Source organism: Erythrolamprus reginae, chromosome 2 (assembly GCF_031021105.1).
Source record: "Erythrolamprus reginae isolate rEryReg1 chromosome 2, rEryReg1.hap1, whole genome shotgun sequence".
In the NCBI taxonomy this organism is placed as follows: domain Eukaryota; kingdom Metazoa; phylum Chordata; class Lepidosauria; order Squamata; family Dipsadidae; genus Erythrolamprus; species Erythrolamprus reginae.
The window spans coordinates 91,051,805-91,074,476 of NC_091951.1; the positions used below are offsets into that span (position 1 = coordinate 91,051,805).

The following is a 22,672-nucleotide window of genomic DNA, read 5'->3' on the forward strand; positions in this document are numbered from 1 at the left end:
TACACATTTGTATCTGAGAATAAGACCAGGTGCGGTCATTTCTAAACCCACCTATGTGGGGTTGTGACCATCTTATGTACTACTGGTGGTAGTTCCTTTTATGCATTGACCTACGCAACAAACACACCACAAAGTTAAAAAGAACAGAGGTTTAGCAGCTCCACATTCAAAATATTCAATTAAGGGTCCAGGAAATATTGATTTTAAAGGCTACACTGCTTGGAAAGAAAAGTAGCGACTTTCATTCTTTGTCCTAGAAAGTCTGCAAATGTGAACAAACAATATGGAAAAACCAAAACCAAACCAAAAAGCCCAAGCCTCTCAGTTCTCTTTGAACTGAGATATTCTTTATAAAAAGCACACTCAAACAATCCTCCAATGTAATGCAGTTATCCTCAATTCTGACTTCCCATCGACTTGCATGTATTTGAAACAAGCCCTCTTATCTCCTCTAGAAATTCATAGCTTGATAAATGGATTAATCTTGAGATTTTGTCCACAACACCCAATTCTCACCAACAGGTCAGGCTTCCAGGAAAGGTATGGTTCAAGGCTAGGAGATTATCATCTGCATCTGCTAATGTTCCTTGTTTCAATGTAAAAGTCAAGACATTCTACCTAATCAATCCGGCTGGCATTCCTAACATGCCAAGGGAGTGCGCAAAAGGGCCTGAGCGATTTATCTGAAGAACTCTTTAGATCAGCTCCTTGAATTTTTGAGGCAATTGTAAACATTCAATGGCCCAGCAATTCAGCTTCAAGGACTTCCTGAAACCTTCTGGGCATTTATTTGCATACCAGGGGGGAAAAAATCTCAATCAGAGCTTCCAGCAAAGCAAATTCTATTGCCCTAGATGCAATCTACAATTTAAGTAGAAGAAAGGAAGAAGGAAAAGACATTAAAATGTGAAGCGGTGATATCCATTCTCTGGTTACCAATGATATCACATAAAGATATTGCAAGTGATGGGAGGGGAATGGGAAGGAATAATGTAGTTCTAGTTGAATCATTTTTCACATTAGGTAAATTGTCTCTCTTTCCCAGGGGCAACTTACTGCAGATAAATGAACGGTAATGAGTGCAATATGCTTACAGTTGAGAGTAATAAATCACTAGGACTTTATGAGGTTTATTCCCAATTTATGTGATTGTCTTCAAAAAGTTTTTAAGTTGATGGAGTAGATGCTATTAAAAAAAACCCCCAAACCTGCTCTTTACATTGTTCTGTGAAATCAGAAAACCTGGCAAATCTTTTAAAGGCGAGGCTACCATGCCTGGACACAGTCCAGTTCAACTAAACCTGAGTTTAGCATTTGAGGCTATAATAAATATTTGAATAAACGATACCTAGAGTGTCTAGTGTTTGATGTGTAGAAGATAGATGATGGATGAAAGAAAGAAAGGAAGTAAGGAAGGAGGGAGGGAGGGAGGGAGGGAGGGAGGGAGGGAAGGAAGGAAGGAAGGAAGGAAGGAAGGAAGGAAGGAAGGAAGGAAGGAAGGAAGGAAGGAAGGAAGGAAGGAAGGAAACCTCTTAGGTCCTTAGAGAGTTCTGGAAGTCTGATGAAGCTAGCACCCATTAAATCAGTGGGAAAGGTGACACATTATACAAGCATAACATAATTTAATCACTGTACTTCCCTCAAGGAAATATAGAAGAGCAAGAAGTGACAAAGCATACCATAGAAATACTGGTTTTATCCCACAAAGCAGAGGCAGAAAGCCATTTCAATCAAACCAAAATTGAAACAAGTTTCAGATGGTGGGTTTACCATCAGAGTGGTCACAAGTTAGTTTGGAACTTGCCTTTTGTCATACAAAAAGTTTCAAGAGAACCCAATTGAGATGACCCCACCACTTCCTCCTACATATTCATTTTCCAGAAGTGGCAACATTTGCCTCGCCCTTTAGCTGGCTGACCTGCTGCTCTCAAAGCAACAATTCAAGGGGTTCTCAGAGCAAGTGGTTGGGAAAGCAAACAGTGCAGACATCTTAAAGGTTGCCCCTTGAAAAACACATCTAGAGTAACAAGCACAATGTAGCTGAGGCTGTGGGTGTAATCCTAACTGGCCATCTAATCTGGACTGAGTTCAGTGACAAATGGCTGCTTTGACCCGGTTAACAATAGGATTAGTGAAGAAAATGGAATGGAGCAAAGGAAATCTTTCTGCTGCAAACTAGTCTAGAACAAGGCTCTCCAACCTTGGCCAATTTAAGCCTGGAGAACCTCAACTCCCAGAATTCCCCAGCTAGCTGAAGTCCTCCAGGCTTAACTTTGCAACAGAATACCTTATTCCACCAGACTTGAAATTTTGGGCTTAGACAATTTAGAGCTATGTCACCTTTGATCTGATCTAAATGTAGTTCCTAAAATGATCTACCACAATGTCCTACCTGTCAATAAATACTTCAGCTTCAACCACAACAATACATGAGCACACAATAGATTCAAACTTAATGTAAACCACTCCAAACCTGACTGCAGAAAATACGACTTCAGCAACAAAGTGAATCAATGCCTGGAATGCACTACCTTTGGTTTCTTCCCCAAACCCCAAAAACTTTAACCTTAGACTGTCTACCATCCTAAGACCTAACCCCATTCCTAAGAGGTAGAGTGCCCTAACAAGTAGAAACAGAAGTTGCCTGCTCCAATCTGGTCTTAACTATGACCTCTTCACATTCATAAGTATACAACACCACTACACTACAGTCCATGGTTTAGACCAGAGGTCTCAAAACCTGGCCACTTTAAGAGTTGTGGACGGAGAATTCTGGGAGTTCTTAAAGTGTCCAAGTTTGGGGACCCCTGGTTTAGACTCAACCATGCCTGGGTCCACAGGCCCAAATCAGAGAAAGCAGATAACGTGGTGTGTGAATTCATACTGATCTAATTGAGGGAAAATTCCTACACATCAAAAGTGAGGGCGGGATGCAAAAATCTGGGCTGTCTAGTCAGGCTTCGTGCGAGATAATCAATTTTCTGAGCATCCCATCAAATAAAACGGATGTCGCATCTGCCGCCAGTGGCACTCGATCCCAAGCAGGGTGACCCAGAAATGGAGCCATTAAACCGAAAGGGATTCTCTTCCCAACCTGTCACAATCGCTCAGCCATGAAGAAGTGGCGGAGGGAAGCTAAGCTCCAGGCCTGTCATATTTAAAGAAAGCTGCAGAATGGCAGGGAGGGGAGGTAGGGCTACATACTCAGTTGGGGGCCCAAATAGGCTATTTGGCTGCACCTGATTTGTGCAGGTCTGATGGAAGGCTGATCTCTCTATAAAGACGCTTTGTTCTCCCTCGCTAGTAATATTTAGGTTGACAGTTGGTACAGGCTAGTTCAACAGATTCAGATTACGAAAACACGTGAAAGAGATATGCTTTTAGGCTCGGTGCCCAAAAAAGGATTTGCACCCCCCTCCCCAAAGAGAAGCAGGCGCACTGCTCTCTAAGCTAGTATCTTTCTTAGTGAATAACTCTGGCTTTCCACTTGAGCTCCAACGTGAATTCGTGCAAATATTCCATGTTTAGGGTTTGGCAAGCGACCCAGAAGGACGAGGCAGGAGTGAGTTATTTGGAGAATTCAAAAATAATAATGCTCAAATCCACCCCTGGCCTACTCCAGCCCCAATCAAAGTAGCAGAACTTTAAAGTCCTTTTCGGTTTTGTTAAAGGTAGGATAAGGCTATGTTGCTTTCAGTGTTATACAGTAAGACCTCACCTATCGCGGGTGTTACGTTCCAGACCCGGCCGCGATAGGTGAAATCCGCGATGGGGAATTTATCCTCCTTCCCACCAGCTCCGGATGCCTGGAGGCGAGCAACGGCTAACCTTTCCCCCCCACTACTACTTACTCTGCGCCTGAGGAAAAGAGGGGGAGGGGGCAAAAGAATCACGGCCCCCGAGCATTCCCGACCCACTGCTGTTCTTCGCAGCAGTTCGGCCAAACGTTGTCTTTTTTGCCTTGCCCCGGCTGGAAAGTCCCTAGTGAGCTGCCCTGGCTGGTTCTTTTTTTCTCTCTCTCTCTTTTCTTTTTTTTTTCCCCTCCACCCGCCCAGCACTTCCTCTTCCGCCCTCGAGCCCAGTCTGGAAATCCCCACCGCGTCCCGTTCCTTTCTTTGCTCGCGCTCACTCGTTCGCATGCTGCCGGGAGCTCTTTCTACAACCCCAAGTACACCGCCGCCACCGCCAACCACTAAGCACGCCTCCAAAGACTGCCTTCTCGGCACTGGCAAGGCGGGTTGAACGAGGGGACGGGCCTCCGCCAGAGCTCAGTCCCCGTCCTGCTCATCATTCGGGAGTCCCGCTGAAATTATTCTAGCGCTTGTTTGTGTGGTGAAATGATTCAAATGAAGCTTCTCTCTGAGCATGAGCTGAGCGCTTGTCCTGCCCTTCCAAACTTCTAAGCGCCGTATCTGTGCCAACGCTGACTTCAAAACCCACGATGAAGTGAAGCCGCGGTAGGTGAAGCGCGATATAGTGAGGGACTACTGTATCTCAATTTAAGAGATTTTGCTTTGGGTAACTAAGTCAATATGCTGTTCCTTGACTTGAAAGAAGTAATAATATTCCTTGACTAGATTTATATTAATATTGTTTCTTGATTGCTTATTTGTACCCTATGACAATAATTAAGTAATGTACTTAATGGTTCTTGACAAATGTATTTTTTCTTTTATGTCTCTAAGAGCATATACCCCAAGACCAATTCCTTGTGTCCAATCACACTTGGCCAATAAAACTTCTCTTCTCTTCCCTTCTTCCTTTCCCTTCCCCTCTCTTCTCTTCTACTCTACCTTAGTTATTTTCAGTCTCCGTCTTTTGTACGTCAGTCAACAAGCCCTTCTTCTATTTCCACATCCTTCACTTCCTCTCAAAGACAACGTAGCCTTGATGGCTTTAAAATCTTATTCCTATGGTTTACATATGTGGGGACCTGTGTCCCACCTCTATTCATATCCCTCAGTCAAAGTCTTGAGTCTCCTGGTGGCTCACAGGCTCCGCCAATTTTATGTCAATATGGTCAGCATCTCCTGGAAAAGTCTGAGTCGCATATAATGGAGGCAAGAATACGATACCACGACGGTGGGCTATAAAGCTCATACATAACACCAGTCAATTGTTACCAGGGTTATAAATTTACCGCACAAACAATGGAGAGAAATTTCTTCCTGCTTGCTTTCAGGGTTCTTCATCATCCGCTTCAGTAGGAGATGAAAACCTCACAGAGAGCTCGGGCCAATAAATGCAAATGGAAACACACAAGCAGCCATCTCACCCCGGCTGCTAAATCATCTTTTGACTTGATAATCATGTGCTGCAGGGAGATGAAAGTCCCACAGTCAAGACCCGGCAGGTTAAACATTATTCAACTCAGTGTACAAATCGTGTGAAGGAAACAAATAAAACGCAATACGTCAAAAACCAATTCAGGAAATGACAGGAAAGAACACTATATGAGGTCTCTGTTATTGCGCAAGCCTGGAAAAGTGCTATCAGGTGTGCCTCGTATAGACAGAATCTTTCAAATCTGTATGAACGATGGATACGCCTAACAATAATAATTGGACCTGAACTTCCATCACTTAAGTATGTGTCGTAAAGCACATCACGTAACCGCAACACTAAGCATTGGCAATCCTGGCACTTGTGTTTGTTGTCATTAATTCAATTCAATTCAATTTCTTAGATTTGTATGCCGCCCCTCTCCGAAGACTCGGGGCGGCTCACAACAGCAATAAAACAATATTATAGCAAAACAAATCTAATATTAAAAGAAGCATATAAAACCCTATCATATTAAAAAGCAAACAGCACATACATACCAAACATAAATATAAAAAATATTAAAAAGCCTGGGGGAAAAGGTGTCTCAACTCCCCCATTCCTGGCGGTATAGATGGGTCTTGAGCAATTTACGGAAGACAACAACATGTTGGTTGAAATAAGCATCTTACTATATAAACAAACAAGTAACTTTGGGCTCTATTCAGCTACATATTCCTATCAAAAAGCAGGCTAACTAATAGTGTTGGGCGAACCCAACAAAGTTAAGTGAGAATTGCAGGCAGCTTACAAGCAAACTGGCAGGCCAGGCACAGTGTGAGGTGCGATACAAGTGCAGTGGGACTGGAGGCGGCTGCTGCGTGAAACAGCCCATGAGGCATCATCCCACAGTCACAAATGATTCCCATTTGCAACCTTCCCGGCCAGCTTTCCAAAAGCAAAGTCAATGGGAAAGCCAGCAGGAAAGATCGCAAGTTGCTCCAGTAAGTTACTCTCTCCCATGTGCAGCAAATTGTAAAGAGCCGGGGTGGCGCAGCCGATAGAGTGCTGTACTGCAGGCCACTGAAGCTGACTGCAGATTTGTAGGTCAGCGGTTCAAATCTCATCACCGGCTCAAGGTTGACTCAGCCTTCCATCCTTCCGAAATGGGTAAAATGATGACCCGGATTGTGGGGGCAATATGCTGGCTCTGTTAAAAAGGGCTATTGCTAACATGTTGTAAGCCGCCCTGAGTCTAAGGAGAAGGGCGGCATAAAAATTGAATAAATAAATAAATTGAATAAATAAATTGCAATCATGTAACAGCGGAACAACGCCAGAATTGTAAGCGCGAATCAGGTACCCAGATTATGATCATGTTACCATGGGGAGGGTACAATGCCTGGATCCGGGGTGGGTTCTAACTTAGTTCGCTCCCGGTTCGCTTCCACCTGTGCTGCATGGCTATGTGGGTGGAGGCACACATGCACAGTGCCAAAAAAATTAACAAAATTCCCTCCCTCAAAAACCAAGATGATGACACATGCGCAGTGCCGGAAATTTGGATTCCGTGCAAGCTCAGAAGAAGAAAAAAAATGGAAAAAATCCTCCCCCCCTAAAATCCCCCCAAAAGATAGTGGCCTGCAAAGGCCAGCGCAGACTGAACTGGTTCCATGATGTCTTTGTGACATCACCAGCAGGTTGCTACTGGTTCAGGCGAATTGGTCCGAACCATGAGGAACCCACCTCTGGCTGGAACTTTGAAAACTGGTTGTAAGTACCACTCATTTGTTAACTCTAAACAGTCACTGAATGAGTGGTCATTAAATGAGGACTACTTGTAATACTGTGCTATCCTTCTACCATGCATGTTTTGATTTAGATTTCATACAGATGCATTAGTTCAACCCTCTACTCTTAATGTGGGATTACAACCTCTGAACCAATGACGCAGGTTCTTCTGGGTGTTTCTTTACATGGGTAGAATTTGGGTGTTGTTTAACACCTGTCCATCCCATCCATTATTCTCATAGCTATGCATGGTAGGATCAATAGCCCAACATAGAAACATAGAAGATTGACGGCAGAAGAAGACTTCACGGTCCATCTAGTCTGCCCCTATACTATTTCCTGTATTTTATCTTAGGATGGACATATGTTTATCCCAGGCATGTTTAAATTCAGTTACTGTGGATTTACGTCAAATTGGAACAAAAAGATGGGTTTATTGTCCACACCAAATGATGTTTCATCACACTTATGGATTATATCATTATGCACCTTGTGCAATTTGAAAATTGTTTGCGTTCTTTTTCTTTTTCTTTATGGGACAGCTGTCCTATAGGTGAGGAAGAACAATAGTATGTCTATAAGAAAAAGTTATCTATTGATGATCATGGCATAATGGCACAGATATTGGGGTACAGCCAGATTTACGTTCCTCCTTAGCCATAGAATCTTCCTCTCTTAGCACAACTCTGTCTCATTGGGTTAATCTTCTGAGGGATAAAATGAAGACAGACTCCAATAGACGTTAACTTGTGTTTTTGGAAGAAAGAGGGGATGTACATCTAACAAATAAATAACCACATAAACAGCTGAATAGCATGCAACCTATATCACCTGAGTAAACATAGGAAATCACTACCTGCGAATTGCCGTTCCTTCATGATAGCCAGATCAATGTTACTAATTAATGGTAGCCAGACATTATTTCTGGAGCAAACCTGAGTTTCTCCAGGATTCAAGATAGCGGTACCATGGGTGAAATACTCCCGGTTTGCTCGTGCCTGTCAGTCATTGGAGGGATGGTTGCTAAAGGGAGCGTGAGGCTCTGCCCACCTGCCTGGATGCTCCCACTTGGATTATTTTATCCTTTGTGCATGAGCAAAGTGTTTTCTGTGCAAGCACAGAGAGTAAATAACCCAAATGGCGGCATCTGGGTGGGTGGGCGGAGCCTCCTCCTCCTCCCTTCACAACCGGCTCTCTGACAACTTACAGGCACGAGCATTTCATCCCTGAGCGGTACTTTGTAACTAGGAAGACAGGCTTGCTTTACCTACTGCTAACCACCAGTCATTTGAGTTGGGTGATGTACAGTACTTGAAATCACTGAAAACATGATAATTAAGAAAAACATGGCTGCTCAAGTATTGCAGGTCTCCTACAGAAGTGTTTCCCAACCTTGGCAACGTGAAGATATTTGGACTTCAACTCCCAGAATTCCCCAGCCAGCAAATACTGGCTGAGGAATTCTGGGAGTTGAAGTCCAAATATCTTCAAGTTGCCAAGGTTGGGAAACACTGTCATACAGGATAACAACTCTGTTGGGAATGATAACCACAAGCCTTGGCATTTTTCCCATACAGCTATGCTTGAATTGATAAAGTGAACAAACCATCCCTCCCCCCTCCCAAAGAATCAATGAAATACAAAATGAGAAAAGAGACAGGGGGGCATCAACCAGTATAGTCCTCTATTTCACAAGCTTTTCTCTCCCTTTTAAGCACCTTAAACTTCCCGCTTTCCTAGCTGCAGGTCATAGCTCTTCCTTCCCATTGGAAAACGCAGACTATCCAACAGCCTCCAAAAGCAACCTTTTATTCCTAATTGTGCCTGAATAAAATGCATGACTTTTAAATGACGTAGATAGCAGTTTTACACACAAAGCACCAAGGGACAAGTGTAAACATGGGAAAGAAAGAATTATAGCATAATCAAACAGCTCAGTTCACTTTCTTCTTACCTCATTGATGCGAATCTGCTGAAGTTCTTGTTCGGCTGCAGTCAGAGGAGCTGGAGCAGAGGAAGAAGATATATGTTTCTGGTAGCCGTTGAGCGAGATGTCTTCCTGTGGTCCAACAGAAAAGCAAGAAACTGGTTCAAAGTAGAACACAAGGTACATTCATAAAATGGCTGCCTTAATTGGCTGGGTTAGACCCCAAAGTGCCAACTAATCTGAAACTGGCAAAGTTGTTCATCACAACCTCCTCTAGCTTTGCAAAATGTTGTCTATCACAAGGTATCAAACTTGTATCACAGTGGTGAAATCCACATTTATTTACTACCATTTCAGTGGGCATGGCTTGGTGGGCATGGCAGGGGAAGGATACTGCAAAGTCCCCATTCCCTCCCCACTCTGGGGCCAGCCAGAGATGGTATTTGCTGGTTTTCCAAACTACTCAAAATTTCCACTACTGGTTCTCCAGAATCTGTCAGAACCTGTTGGATTTCACCCCTATTGCGTCGTCACAGCATCGTCACGTGACATATCATGACTTTCCCCGCTGTGCTAAACTGGGCATGGGCGTGGCCAGCGTGTGACGCATCCAGTCCACAGGCCGCGAGTTTGACACCCCTGATGTATTAAGACCCACCTCTGTCGTCAGGCATGGGGGAAATTGAAATATTTTCCCCAGGCCTATACTGTTTATGTATGGTATGTTGTGTGAATGTTTTTTAAATTATGGGTTTTTAGCTTTCTAATTATTGAATTTGTATTTCACACTGTTTTTCCGTTGCTGTTGTGAGCCACCCCGAGTCTGCGGAGAGGGGCGGCATACAAATTTAATAATAAATAAATAAATTATCTCAGCTTTTCTTTTTGTTTAAGGGATGCAGGGAAGAGCTCAAAACATTTTTTTTTACTTTATAAGAAGGCATTTGGGAGCTCTATGAGAACCAAGAGGCCTTCTCTGAAGTACAAATTATGCTTGAGGTTGGTGCTCATGAATGGGAAAGCACACTAGTTTTCCCATTCATTTTTAAAAATTAAAATCTCTTTTTTAAAAAAACCAGATGGAAGTAGGGAGGCTGGGGAACACTGAAGGAAAGTCACTGTAAGTCATGGGGACCACTTAAGACTTGCATTATATAACGGTCAATGTGCCATGACACATTTCATTTCTTAAATGAATCTCTACTTGCTGAGGTTATCTGAGGTGATTTGCTTACAGCTGCCTCACGATTGCCTTTATCCACTCGGGGTTGGGCCTTGAAACTGCCCAGACTGGAAGCTTCGGCTAATCCAAAACTAGGAGGCCAAGTTGATTATGAGAAGAACGTGAAGAAATCATATCCCAGTTGTGTTTATTGCACTGCACTAATGTTGACACATTTCTGGGCTAAATACAAATTACTGGTCATTAGTTTACAATTCCCCATGGCCATAGAGATCTGAAAGAGTATCACTTTCAAGCTATTTATTCCTCCATACTTCCTGAGACTACCTGAAGAGGTTTGCCTTCAGCATCCAGGGACTTGACTGATGGTGACCCAAACATTTTAAAGATGAATTTTAAGGCCCTTCTCTATTGCTGTGCTACATTGTTGAAATACATTCCCTTTAGAGTTGAGCACTCCAAGGCATTTGTTAGTTTTTAAAAAAAAAAATCCTCAAAATGCATTTTTATGTCTTTTCACTGTTGATTAAATGTTCGTTTTATTCATTTTACTGGTTTTAGTTCTTTTTGTGCATTTTAATATTTTGATTTTACATTTGTTTTATAGTACTGTAAACCACCAAGAGAGTTCAGTGATCCAGAGGCCTATTAACTTCGGTAAATAAGCAATAACAAAGCAACTCTACTAGATGGTGGATCTTGAGAGTTTCACAAATCATATTGAATGTCAGAGCTCTGCCCAGAGACATCCTGTTCATAGTACAGTGGTACCTTGAGATACGAGTTTAATTCGTTCCGGACCTGGGCTCTTAAGTCGAGCAGCTCTTATCTCGAACGACTTTTCCCCATAGGAATTAATGTAAATAATTTTAATTGGTTCCAGCCCTCAAAAAACTCACAAAGTTAGTCTAAATTATGCAGAAAGACATGTTTTTAATGAAGAAATGTACATGTACATATAAATGAATAATGAAGTTTCTTTCACTTAACTTGTAAACTTTCTTAAACTTTTAAATTTACATATGTTCAACTTCTCTGCCACCCAATCCTGTAGGACAGAGGTCCCCAACCCTTTTTGCACCAGGGACCGGCTTTAAGCGATCAAGAGAGGAATGGGTGAATGAATGGACGGAGGATGGGAAGGAAGGAAGGAAAGAGGGAAGGGACAGGAACAGAGGAAGGAAGCAAGGAAACTTATGAAAGGGGAGAGTAAGAGAGGAATGAGTGAAGGGAGGGAGGGAGGGAAGAAGGTGGGAAGGAGAAAGAAAAGAAGAAATAGAGGAAGGGAAGGTAAAAGAGAGAAAGAAAAAGAGCAAGAAAGAAAGAAAGAAAGAAAGAAAGAAAGAAAGGGGGAAGGGACAGGAACAGAGGAAGGAAGCAAGGAAACTTATGAAAGGGGAGAGTAAGAGAGGAATGAGTGAAGGGAGGGAGGGAGGGAAGAAGGTGGGAAGGAGAAAGAAAAGAAGAAATAGAAGGGAAGGTAAAAGAGAGAAAGAAAAAGAGCAAGAAAGAAAGCTGCAAGCACCCCCCCCGAGCCCCCCAGGCCGGCTGCAACCTTTTAAAACACGCGCGCCGCTTCGCAGCTGTCTCCTGAAGCCGAACGCGGAAGTTAGCGTTTGGCTTCAGGAGACAGCTCCTTGGCGCTTGTATCTCGAATTTGGGCTTGTAAGTAGAACAAAAATATCTCTCCCCTCCCAGCTCTTATCTCGAGTTGCTCTTAAGTAGAGCAGCTCTTATGTCGGGGTTCCACTGTACTGTACAATCTAATGTACTATCATTTGATATGCAACACTGCCCCCTTCTGGCACTTTCAAATACGTTCCAGGTCTATAAGCATTTTTGCTGGGTTTTCTGGACAATATGTAAAATGAGTTTAGCTAGTCAAATTTCATACTGCAAAGCATTTAGATAATCAGTAACTCCGAGTTAACAGCCAGACGTATGACAATCTGCAATATGAAACTCTCCCTTTCTTTTTATCACGTTATGACTATATTTAAATTTGGAGGAAAGAGACTAGGGCAGGAAAGGCCTTAAATGCAATGCATACATTTCAATTTCTACCTTCCAATTCAATGAATTAGTATGGTCACCAAAGCAGTCTAAAGACTTTGGGACCAGGTTTCCTCTGAATGGAATGTTATGAACACACAAAGTAACAGAAAGGACAAAAGAAAAGCAGGCTAGAGACAAGCAATCTTCCACAGCATGTTGTGGTTCACTATTGCAGTTCACTACAGCTCTTATGGCATAAACAGATCACCTTGTGCACATCTTTACCTATCTTATGTCAATATCTCAAGTCGTGTACTCAAGTCCCTGCGCTCATTTTATCAGGGTCAAACGGAACATATGCTGCAAGGGTGAATCTGCCAGAGTATATTCATGAATTGGAATAGGGCTTAGTAACAAGGTCAGCCAATGGAGAGGCATAGCAACAGGTCAGCCAATGGGGACTGTTTGAGTAGCTGAAACATAGTTTTTGTTTGTGTGGGGCCATAAGAGACAGCTTGGGAGTGTGGGTGTGACTTAGACTTGCTGAATTCTTATACAGTGGTACCTCTACCTAAGAACGCCTCTACTTGAGAACTTTTCTAGATAAGAAAGGGGTGTTCAAGATTTTTTCCCCTCTTCTCAAGAACCATTTTCTATTTAAGAACCCGAGCCTGGAAAAATTTCCCAGGTAATTTGAGAGCGGCACAAAGGCCGGGCTGATTTCCTGCCATTCCCCCTTTAATCCTGGCCATCTCGGGCTTTTATGGGCTGCCAGAGGAGCCTTTTGGTGGCGCTTAAGGAGGCTTTGGCAGTCCAGAGCGAACGGAGAATTTTACTTTCTCTGGGCACTTGGAGAGGGAATAAACCACTTTGCTGTGGTGACTCCCTCGTGCTGCCTCCCATACACCCAGCGCGAGGTTGCCTCCTGGAGCGTCTGCGCCTGGAAAGGCAAAAGAGGGTGCTTCGCCCTGTCCGAATCAACTCAGCTTCAGCCAAACTGAGGAGTCACCACAGTGAAGGAAAGGCGTCGGCTACAAAGTGAGCGAGCGAGAGGAGAGGTGAGCCCTTCAGCATGGGAAGGAATAGGCAGCAAGTAGCAGCAGCCGCTGCCTTTCAGTCAAAGGAACAGGAGGTTCCCCCCTCGCCCGCCTGGGTTTCTCTCTCTGGTGCAGTGTATGGGAGGTAGCCTCACGACGGGTGTATGGGAGGCATGTGCTCCTTCTCACCGCCTCAAAGTCCCTCTTTTTTTTTATTTTAAGTTTTGGATTCTTTTGATTCCCCTCACCTCCCCTTCTTCATTCGGCAGCGACTATCCTCTTCCTCTTCTTCATCCTCCTCCAACCCAAATTCTGAACTTTTATTTCTTTCCTAATGGGTTTGCACACATTATTTGCTTTTACATTGATTCCTATAGGAAAAATTGCTTCTACTTATAAACTTTTCTACTTAAGAACCTGGTCACGGAACGAATTAAGTTTTAACGTAGAGGTAATACTGTATAAGAGTTGGTTTGGCTATATATATATTCCTTCAATATACCAGGGTGATCCAACAGAAAAAAACACATAGCCCCTCCCTGGTACAAAGCTGAAAGGATCAGATCTGTTGGCCTAGAGGTTAATTCTCTGGCAGAGACCCCAGGATCAAATCCCAGTAAGGGTATGGCTAGCTGATGAGGCCAGAACAAGGCCGAAATAGTGCTATCCTAGTCTCCCTTAATTTAAAAAAAAAATTCAGCAAAAACATGTGATATATATCTATCACATATTTTATATCATTTTATATTTTTATACTCCCCGATAGTAAGGCAGTGTCTTACTATCTTTTTACCCCCAAAAGCCCCACTGTGTCTTACTTTGGGGGTATGTGTTATATTGTCCCGGGCACCGGGGCCGGCTCGTCTTCGGGCTTCGGCCCGGGCGAGGCCTCTTCTCCTCTGGGCGGGCGGCGTTAGGCAGCATTGCGCGGCAGGCGCGGCTGCCCGTCGGGCCCGGCCTCCATCCCTCCTGCGCCGCGGCGGGGCCGGTCCGCGATGCGCGTCCTGGGGGCGCCCGGCTGGCCGGTTCCGGAGGCTGCGGCTCCTCCCGCTGCTGCCCAACGCCGAGGATGCCCCGCACCCAGCCCGGCTACGGCAGCAGGCAGGCAGGCAGCCCCAGGCGCGGCGGGGAGAGCAAAGGCGGCTTCGGCCCAGGCGAGGCCTCTTCTCCTCCGGGCGGGCGGCGTTAGGCGGCGTTGCGCGGCAGGCGCGGCTGCCCAGAGGAGAAGAGGCCTCGCCCGGGCCGAAGCCGCCTTTGCTGTCCCCGCCGCGCCTGGGGCTGCCTGCTCTCCCCGCCGGGCCGGGCCGAAGCCGCCTTTGGTCTCCCCGCCGCGCCTGGGGCTGCCTGCCTGCCTGCTGCCGTAGCCGGGCTGGGCGCGGGGCATCCAGGGCGTTGGGCAGCAGGCAGGCAGGCAGCCCCAGGCGCGGCGGGGAGACCAAAGACGGCTTCGGCCCAGGCGAGGCCTCTTCTCCTCCGGGCGGGCGGCATTAGGCGGCGTTGCGCGGCAGGCGCGGCTGCCCGTCGGGCCCGGCCTCCATCCCTCCTGCGCCGCGGCGGGGCCGGTCTGCGATGCGCGTCCTGGGGACGCCCGGCTGGCCGGCTCCGGAGGCTGCGGCTCCTCCCGCTGCTGCCCAACACCGAGGATGCCCCGCGCCCAGCCCGGCTACGGCAGCAGGCAGGCAGGCAGCCCCAGGCGCGGCGGGGAGAGCAAAGGCGCCGGCGGGAGTAGCGGACGCCTCCCTCGCTTTTAGTACCGTGTTTCCCCGAAAGTAAGACATATGTCTTACTTTCGGGGTATGGCTTATATTAGCCGACCCCCCTGAAACCCCCCATATGTCTTACTATCGGGGGGGTCTTACTATCGGGGAAACACGGTATATATCACACATACACATACACACACACACACATATATAATATATATCTCGACACTATATCTTATAATATATCTGAATTATTATTTCTTACTTCTGTTAATATCTTACTTCTGTGATCATTGATTCTGTACTTCTGGATTTTGCTGTATGGGATTGTATATATCAATGAATGGTGAACCAAGTGCAAAAAAAGGAGGGAGGGTACGTGTACAATGCATGCACTTGTCGGGACCACAACCAATGCTCCCTCTAATCTGCACAGCCGTGCACGTAATGAGAGAACGCCGTGTGGCAGTTTCTAATTGCCACATGCCGTTTTCTAATATTGGAGGCTGCGCACCTGCGCACATGGCTAGAGCATGGTGCACAGCAGTTTCCAATTACTGTGCACTGTTTCCTAATGTTAAAGGGATCATTGGCCACAGCCCAGGGGTCATACGCACACCAGGAAATGAACTTCTGGTTTCTGGTGAGCACCTGCGCACCTGCCAGCTGGTCTTACAGTTTCTGGCATGAATGCCCACATCATAATCAGATGGCCGGCGCCGGCATGCATGAATACGCCACAAACTGGAATGCCGGCTCTTCTAGTTTTTGGCACTGCCACTCATGTGAAGGCTAGCTCATCATTGCACGCACGTGTGCCAGAAACCCAGAAGAAGGATGGGTGATGCCAGGCAACATGGTTCTGTATGCCACTTCGGGCACATGTGCCATAGGTTTGCCTTTAAACATAGAACCATAGAAGACTGACGGCAGAAAAAGACCTCATGGTCCATCTAGTCTGCCCTTATACTATTTCCTGTATTTTATCTTACAATGGATATATGTTTATCCCAGGCATGTTTAAATTCAGTTACTGTGGATTTACCAACCACGTCTGCTGGAAGTTTGTTCCAAGGATCTACTACTCTTTCAGTAAAATAATATTTTCTTATGTTGCTTTTGATCTTTCCCCCAACTAACTTCAGATTGTGTCTTTACGGGTATATACAATAAAAAAGTTTCTTATATATAATTGAATCCTGCTGAATTTCATTTACTTGTGTGCTGGTCAGATGTGCTGCAAACTCTGACAGAATCAGACAAGACCTTCATATGGCAAAACAGAAGACACAGCTCAAGTTCTTTCTTTCTGTGCAGTCAGAATCCTTGCACTCTTAAAGCAAGCGGTTCAAAATGAGTAGATGATAAATTCTTGTCAAGATTCGAAACCTCAACCGTTATGACTCTGATTGTTCTGACCTCAGCGGATATGACCAACTGCCATACCTTTAATGTCCCAAAGAGTTCATCCTTAATGTGTCCTCCGCCAAACTCTTTCTTTACCGTCGCTCGGGTTGCTGCGTAGAGCATCTTGAGTCTAACCTTGTTGCACAGAGAGAAAGAGAAGAGAACATGAGCTATAGGAAGACATTTATGGCTGCCAGCCATCAGAAGTCCAGTACACAGTGGCTAAAAAAAAATAAAGAGTTGCAGGATTATTTACGGTTCTGAAACCCAATAGAAAGGACCTTTCATGTCCAGAATTACAGAGAGTTTTAAGACCAACATTGATATTAAAATGAATTCGTTAGCTCCATCTTCCCCAGAAGTGACTTCCGAATGCGTTGTGCAACTCCCAGAATTCCCCAAACAGCCAGGCTGAAAATTCTGAGAGCTGAAATTCATAGAACTAGAGGTCTTTTCTCCAAGACTGGCAAAAGCTATGCTAGCTTTTGAATAATCAGAGATTGCTTAACCCAGTGGTTCTCAACTTGTGGGCCGCGACCCCTTTGGGAGGGGTTCAAACGACCCTTTCACAGGGGCTGCCTAAGACCATCGGAAAAAAACATATTTCTGATGGTCTTAGGAACCAAGATAAGGCTCCTCTATCCATCTTCAGGCAGGTCTATCCACATGCAAATAAACTACTCTCCCCCACCCCAAAAAAATCTGTACCATGGGAACTCCTGAGCATGCGCAGAAGCTGAATTTCTGGCACTGAGCATGTGTCACCATCTTATTTTTGGCTTTTCTTTTTTGCCATTTTTTACAAAAATTCAGCACGTATAAAGCCTAGGTGCGCCCATGAGGCGCAGCCACGCAGTGCAGGAGGATACGAACCAGCAGAAAGGTAAGTTAGAACCCACCCCTGAGTTTCCTAATCATTTTATTATTTTATGGTTGGGGGTCACCACAACATGAGGAACTGCATTAAAAGGCTGTGGCATTAGGAAGGTTAATGCATTACAGTGTTCCCTCGATTTTCGCGGGTTCGAACTTCGCGAATAGCCTATACCAGGTTTTTTCAAAAAAAATTAATTAAAAAATACTTTGCGATTTTTTTTTCTATACCACGGTTTTTCCTGCCCGATGACGTCATACGTCATTGCCAAACTAATAATTTTTGCAAATAAAGAACAAAAAAAAATTATTGTTAATAAATAATTATGTTTATAAATACCAGGATCACTAAGTGTCTTATTCAATGGTGAGTACCAGTAATAATGGTGAGTAAATGGTTGTTAGGGGAATGGGAAATGGTAATTTAGGGGCTTAAAGTGTTAAGGGAAGGCTTGTGATATTTTTCATAGCCAAAAATGGTGTATTTACTTCCGCATCTCTACTTCGCGGAAATTCGACTTTCGCAGGCAGTCTCGGAACGCATCCCCCGCGAAAATCAAGGGAACACTGTATCACAAAACTAAACATTACAAACTCCTTGTGACAAGGTTTGCAGTGCTCAATTATATCTTCAAGACTGAAGACTTTTCTTTCATTCTGGACTTCATTAGGTAGGCCTCCAAGTCAGCTCCTGGTGACTTTATGGAAGGTCCTTATAGTTTTCTTGGCAGTTTAACTTGCAACCTTGACATTTCTTGGTGATCTCTCCCCAAGTACTAATGAGGTCTGATCTTCTCTTGATTCAGAGATTAGAGAAACTTGATTACATGCTGCAACCTACCTGGGCAAACTTCATCATTTCTCATAAAAGAAGTACCGGTAATCCAATTTGTTGGACTGATGGCATCATGTTGCAGGCTTGTGAAACACGGTGTTGTATGTGAACACCATTCAGAAGCTATCGCTGTTCCAGAATGTAACATGACAATAATGGGAATACAAGACCCCTGCTATGAAAACTGCACTGGTTACCAGCTGCCTTCAGATGCAATTCAAGCATGAAGCTTAGCTATTTGAGAAATTAACTGTGTCCTGCAAAATCTGCTTTCCTCTGCCCTCCAGTGGACTTGGCTTGCTTCAGGTCCCATCAATGTCCACCTAGTGGGCCTTTTCTGTCACTGCATTTGTCTTTTGGAAAAAATATTATCTCCCAAAGATTTGCATGGCCTCCCCACTTCCTCCTCTTCAACTCTTCTCTAAAAACTGGCTCTTCTCTCAAGCGTTCAGTTAAGATGACTGCAATTGCTCCTTTACTTCAGATCTAGAAGGGTTATTCGAAAAGTTAGTTTTATGGATATTGCTTTTGTGGAGTTCTTTTAATTTTGTGAAGCCACCCAAAGTTATCAGAAATTGGGCGCCCTTGAAATTTAATAAACCAATAATGTAGTCTTTACCAATTTAGTGACTTCTAGGTATGTTGGATTTTAATGTTCATAATCAGCTAGTAAGATTGGGTAAAACAGCTCACATTTTATATGTAAACTGAGAGCATATGCTCCAAAGACAAATTCCTTGTGCATCCAATCACACTTGGCCAATAAAGAATTCTACTCTATTCTATTTGAATTGTTTCAAATTCAGAATGCCCTGTTTCAAAGTGGAAAACAGCTGTGTAACATCAGAGACAATCTCCTTCAATCATCTGGAGAATAGGCGTTGATTGCTTACCTGAACGCCTCTTCTCGTACGGTGAGCGGGTACAGCAGTCACATGGGTTGCTCATGTCCAATCCGGTGGAACTGAGCCTAGTATTAAAAAAGCTTGCCGGATCCGCCCCTTCCCCAGAATTCGCGAATCCATAGACTAGGCTCAGTTGTGAAGCTCTGTAGTGTTCAACTCTCATTGTTAGAGGAAAGAAAGATATAGAAAGGTAAAGAAGACACATACAAGGGCGGGAAGTGACTGCTGTACCCGCTCACCGTACGAGAAGAGGCGTTCAGGTAAGCAATCAACGCCTATTCTCCGTACTGAAGGAGCGGGTCCAGCAGTCACATGGGACATACCCAATAGATGGTCCCTAGGGAGGGATTAGCTTGCTATCGTGTGAGATAACGGATTGGAGTACCCTTCTGCCGAAGGCAGCGTCCGCTGAAGCGTAAGAATCAATTTTGTAGTGCCTGATGAAGGAATTTGGCGAGGCCCAAGTGGCTGCTTTGCAGACCTCCTCCAACGGGGCTTGAGTCGCCCAAGCGGCCGAGGTGGCTGCGCTCCTGGTGGAATGCGCAGTGATGTTCCTTGGAACTGAGAGGGAGGCCGACTCGTAGGCCTTAGATATAGTCCCTCTGATCCAACGGCCTATTACTGATGAAGACACTTTGGCCCCCATGACTCTGGGATGATAGGCTACAAAAAGTGCTTCTGACCTCCGAAAGGGTCCTGTGCGTTGGATATATATTCTCAGCGCTCTGGTGAGATCCAGGGTGTGCCATCTAATTGCCAAGGGATGGTCTCGTTGGAGGCAGAAGGAAGGTAGTACAATATCCTGAGATCTGTGGAACATGGAACTGACCTTGGGTAAGAAGGTGGGGTCCAGTCGCAAGACTACCTTGTCCTGATGGAATTGGCAAAGGTCCTGCCTGATTGAGAGGGCAGCTAGCTCCGAAATGCGTCGGGCAGAGGTAATAGCCACCAAGAAGGCTACCTTAAAGGATAGGTACCTGAGGGACGCCGATTTTAGGGGTTCGTATGGTGCCTGCGTGAGGGAATGTAGAACCCGAGGCAAATCCCAGGATGGATACCTGTGGACCTTGGAAGGTCTGAGGTTGGCTATGCCTTTGAGGAATTCCTGGACTTCAGGGAAGGATCGGAGAGGCTGTCTGCGGGGACCCCCTAGGACAGATGAAATGGCTGCCAGATGACGCCGGAGGGTGCTGGTGGAAAGTCCTTTATGGAAGCCTTGCATAAGGAAGGAAATAATTCTGTGTATGGGGATGCACAGAGGGGAGAAACCTTCCTGTAGGCACCACTGGTGAAACTTGGACCACGTGTGGTCGTAGATTCGATTGGTCGAGCCCCTCCTGGCCTTTAGAATGACCTCCACTGAATCGGAGTCATGACCACGCAGTTCTAAATCTCTCCTGATAACAGCCAGGCGGTGAGGTGGAACCACTCCGGGTCTGGATGGAAAGAGGCCCCCTGCCGCAGCATATCCCCCGAAACGGGGAGTCGCCAAGGGTCCTGGACGGACAGCTGTTGGAGATCTGCGAACCAGGGCCGGCGGGGCCAATGAGGGGCGATCAAGATTACTCGGGCCCTCTCGGTGAGGACCTTGTGAATCACGTCCGGGAGGATTGGAATTGGAGGAAATGCGTAGAGTAGGCCTGGAGGCCATGGACTCCGGAGGGCATTGATTGCTTCCGCTCCCGGGGATGGAAATCTGGAATAGAAGCGAGGGAGCTGGGCGTTCGCATTGGTCGCGAAGAGATCCAGGACTGGTAGGCCGAATCTGAGGGTGATTTGATGGAACAGGTCTTGGTGAAGGTTCCACTCTCCTGGGTCTATCGTTGCTCGGGATAGCCAATCCGCCTGGACGTTGAGACTCCCCGAGATGTGATCGGCTAGGAGCGACAGGAGATGTTTTTCCGCCCAAAGACCCAACTTGAGGGCCTCCCTCATGAGAGCCTTGGATCTCGTGCCCCCCTGTCTGCAGATATGGCTTTTTGTGGCAATGTTGTCGGTGAGAATGAGAACGTGCCGGTTGGGAATGCGAGGAGAGAAATGCTTCAGAGCCAGAGAAACGGCTCTTAACTCTAGCCAATTGATTGGCCTGGAAGCTTCCTCCGGGGACCACGTGCCCTGGGCTATCATCCCCTGGGCGTGGGCGCCCCATCCCGATAGACTGGCATCTGTGGTGATGACAAATTGATCCGGGCACCTGAACGGGGATCCTCTGTCCATGGCTGGAGACTTCCACCACTTGAAGGATCTGCGAACACTCAGTGGGATGACAATGCGTCGATTTGAGTTGCTGTGCCCCGATCTCTGAAAAGGCAATAGTAGCCACTGGAGTTCCCTAGCATGAAGGCGAGCCCAGGGAATGATGCCTATGCATGACACCATCTTCCCCAAAAGGGAAGATAGAGTAACTATGGATACTGAAGGCTTAGATAAAATGTTAGAAATTAACTCCACTATACTGAGTTTTCTCTCAGGAGAGAGAAAAACCTGGGAGGATTTTGAATCAATAATGGATCCCAGGTGAGAAATGGAAGTGGAAGGTTGGAGGTGACTTTTATCAAAGTTGATGGAAAATCCATGGTCCTGGAGGACTGACATGGTGACAGAAAGGTCTGTTTTCACTCTCTCTAGGGAGTTCCCATGAATTAAAATATCATCAAGATAACATAAAATGTGGATGGGAGACGCCCGGATATAGGCCGCCAGGGACCCCAAGAGCTTTGTAAAGACCCGAGGGGCCGAGGAGAGGCCAAATGGCATCGCCCTATATTGGAAATGCCTGCCTTGAAAAGAAAAACGTAAAAATTTTCTGTGGCACTTGGCTATAGGAATGTGAAGGTAAGCCTCAGTGAGGTCTAAGGAGACCATGAAATCTCCCGAGTGAATGGCGGCCAAAATAGAAGACAAGGAGTGCATCTTAAACTTCCTATATTTGATGAATAGGTTTAGTTTCTTTAAATCCAAAATGGCTCTCCAACCTCCGGAGGACTTTGGAACCATAAATAGGATGGAATAAAAACCTAGGCCCCTCTGACCGGAAGGGACCGGTTGAATGGCTCTGATGGACAATAGATGAGAAATGGCCTCCTCCATACGGTTACAATCTGAGGATGACCTGGGAGAAGGGCAGGAAATAAAACGTTTTGGGGGAGGAGAAATAAATTCTAAAAGAAGGCCTGATTGAACAGTGTCAATGACCCAAGGGTCCTTGGAGGTGAGACGCCAATTAGAGGCGAAATGAGCCAGGCGACCCCCTATGGGAATGGAGGTAAGATTACCATCTAGGTTTTTTTGAAGCCCTGTTAGAGGAAGCTCCCCTTTGGAAACGAAACCCTCTACCCCTGGAGTTCCTGCCTTGGGAACGAAAGCGGGGGGAATACTGACCTGGAGATCTCTGATAGGAAGCCGCTTGCTCTTGCTGGCGCCCTGGGCGACGAAAGGACTGCGTTTTGGTAACCTTTTTCGTGGTTGGACCCAAAACCTTCTTCTTGTCCGAGGTCTCCGTGAGGAGTGGATCCAGAAGATCACCGAAGAGAAGGTCGCGCTTTAAGGGGCCCTGGGATAACTGCCACTTTTGGCGAACTCCCGCTTGCCAAGGGCGAATCCATAGGAGTCTTCTTGCCGTTGTAGAAGCTGCAATAGACTTAGCAGAAAATCTAGTAGATTGTAAGGTGGCATCAGCCACGTACTGGGCAGCTGCAAAGACCTTGTTGAAGTCTTGCTGACCTCTCAAGTCATCGGGAGGAATGTGCTGTTG

General features: G+C 45.7%; 1 protein-coding gene across 1 annotated transcript in view; it reads right to left on the reverse strand.

Annotated features, from left to right (window-relative positions):
* TWF2 (twinfilin actin binding protein 2) overlaps positions 1–22,672 on the reverse strand; it is a 94,061-nt gene that overhangs the window by 23,467 nt on the left and 47,922 nt on the right. The window contains exons 4-5 of the mRNA XM_070738675.1: positions 16,345–16,440; positions 9,008–9,112 (exon numbers count right to left, since the gene is read on the reverse strand). Coding sequence (XP_070594776.1) covers positions 9,008–9,112; positions 16,345–16,440 — 201 coding nt within the window. The remainder of the gene's footprint in view (positions 1–9,007; positions 9,113–16,344; positions 16,441–22,672) is intronic.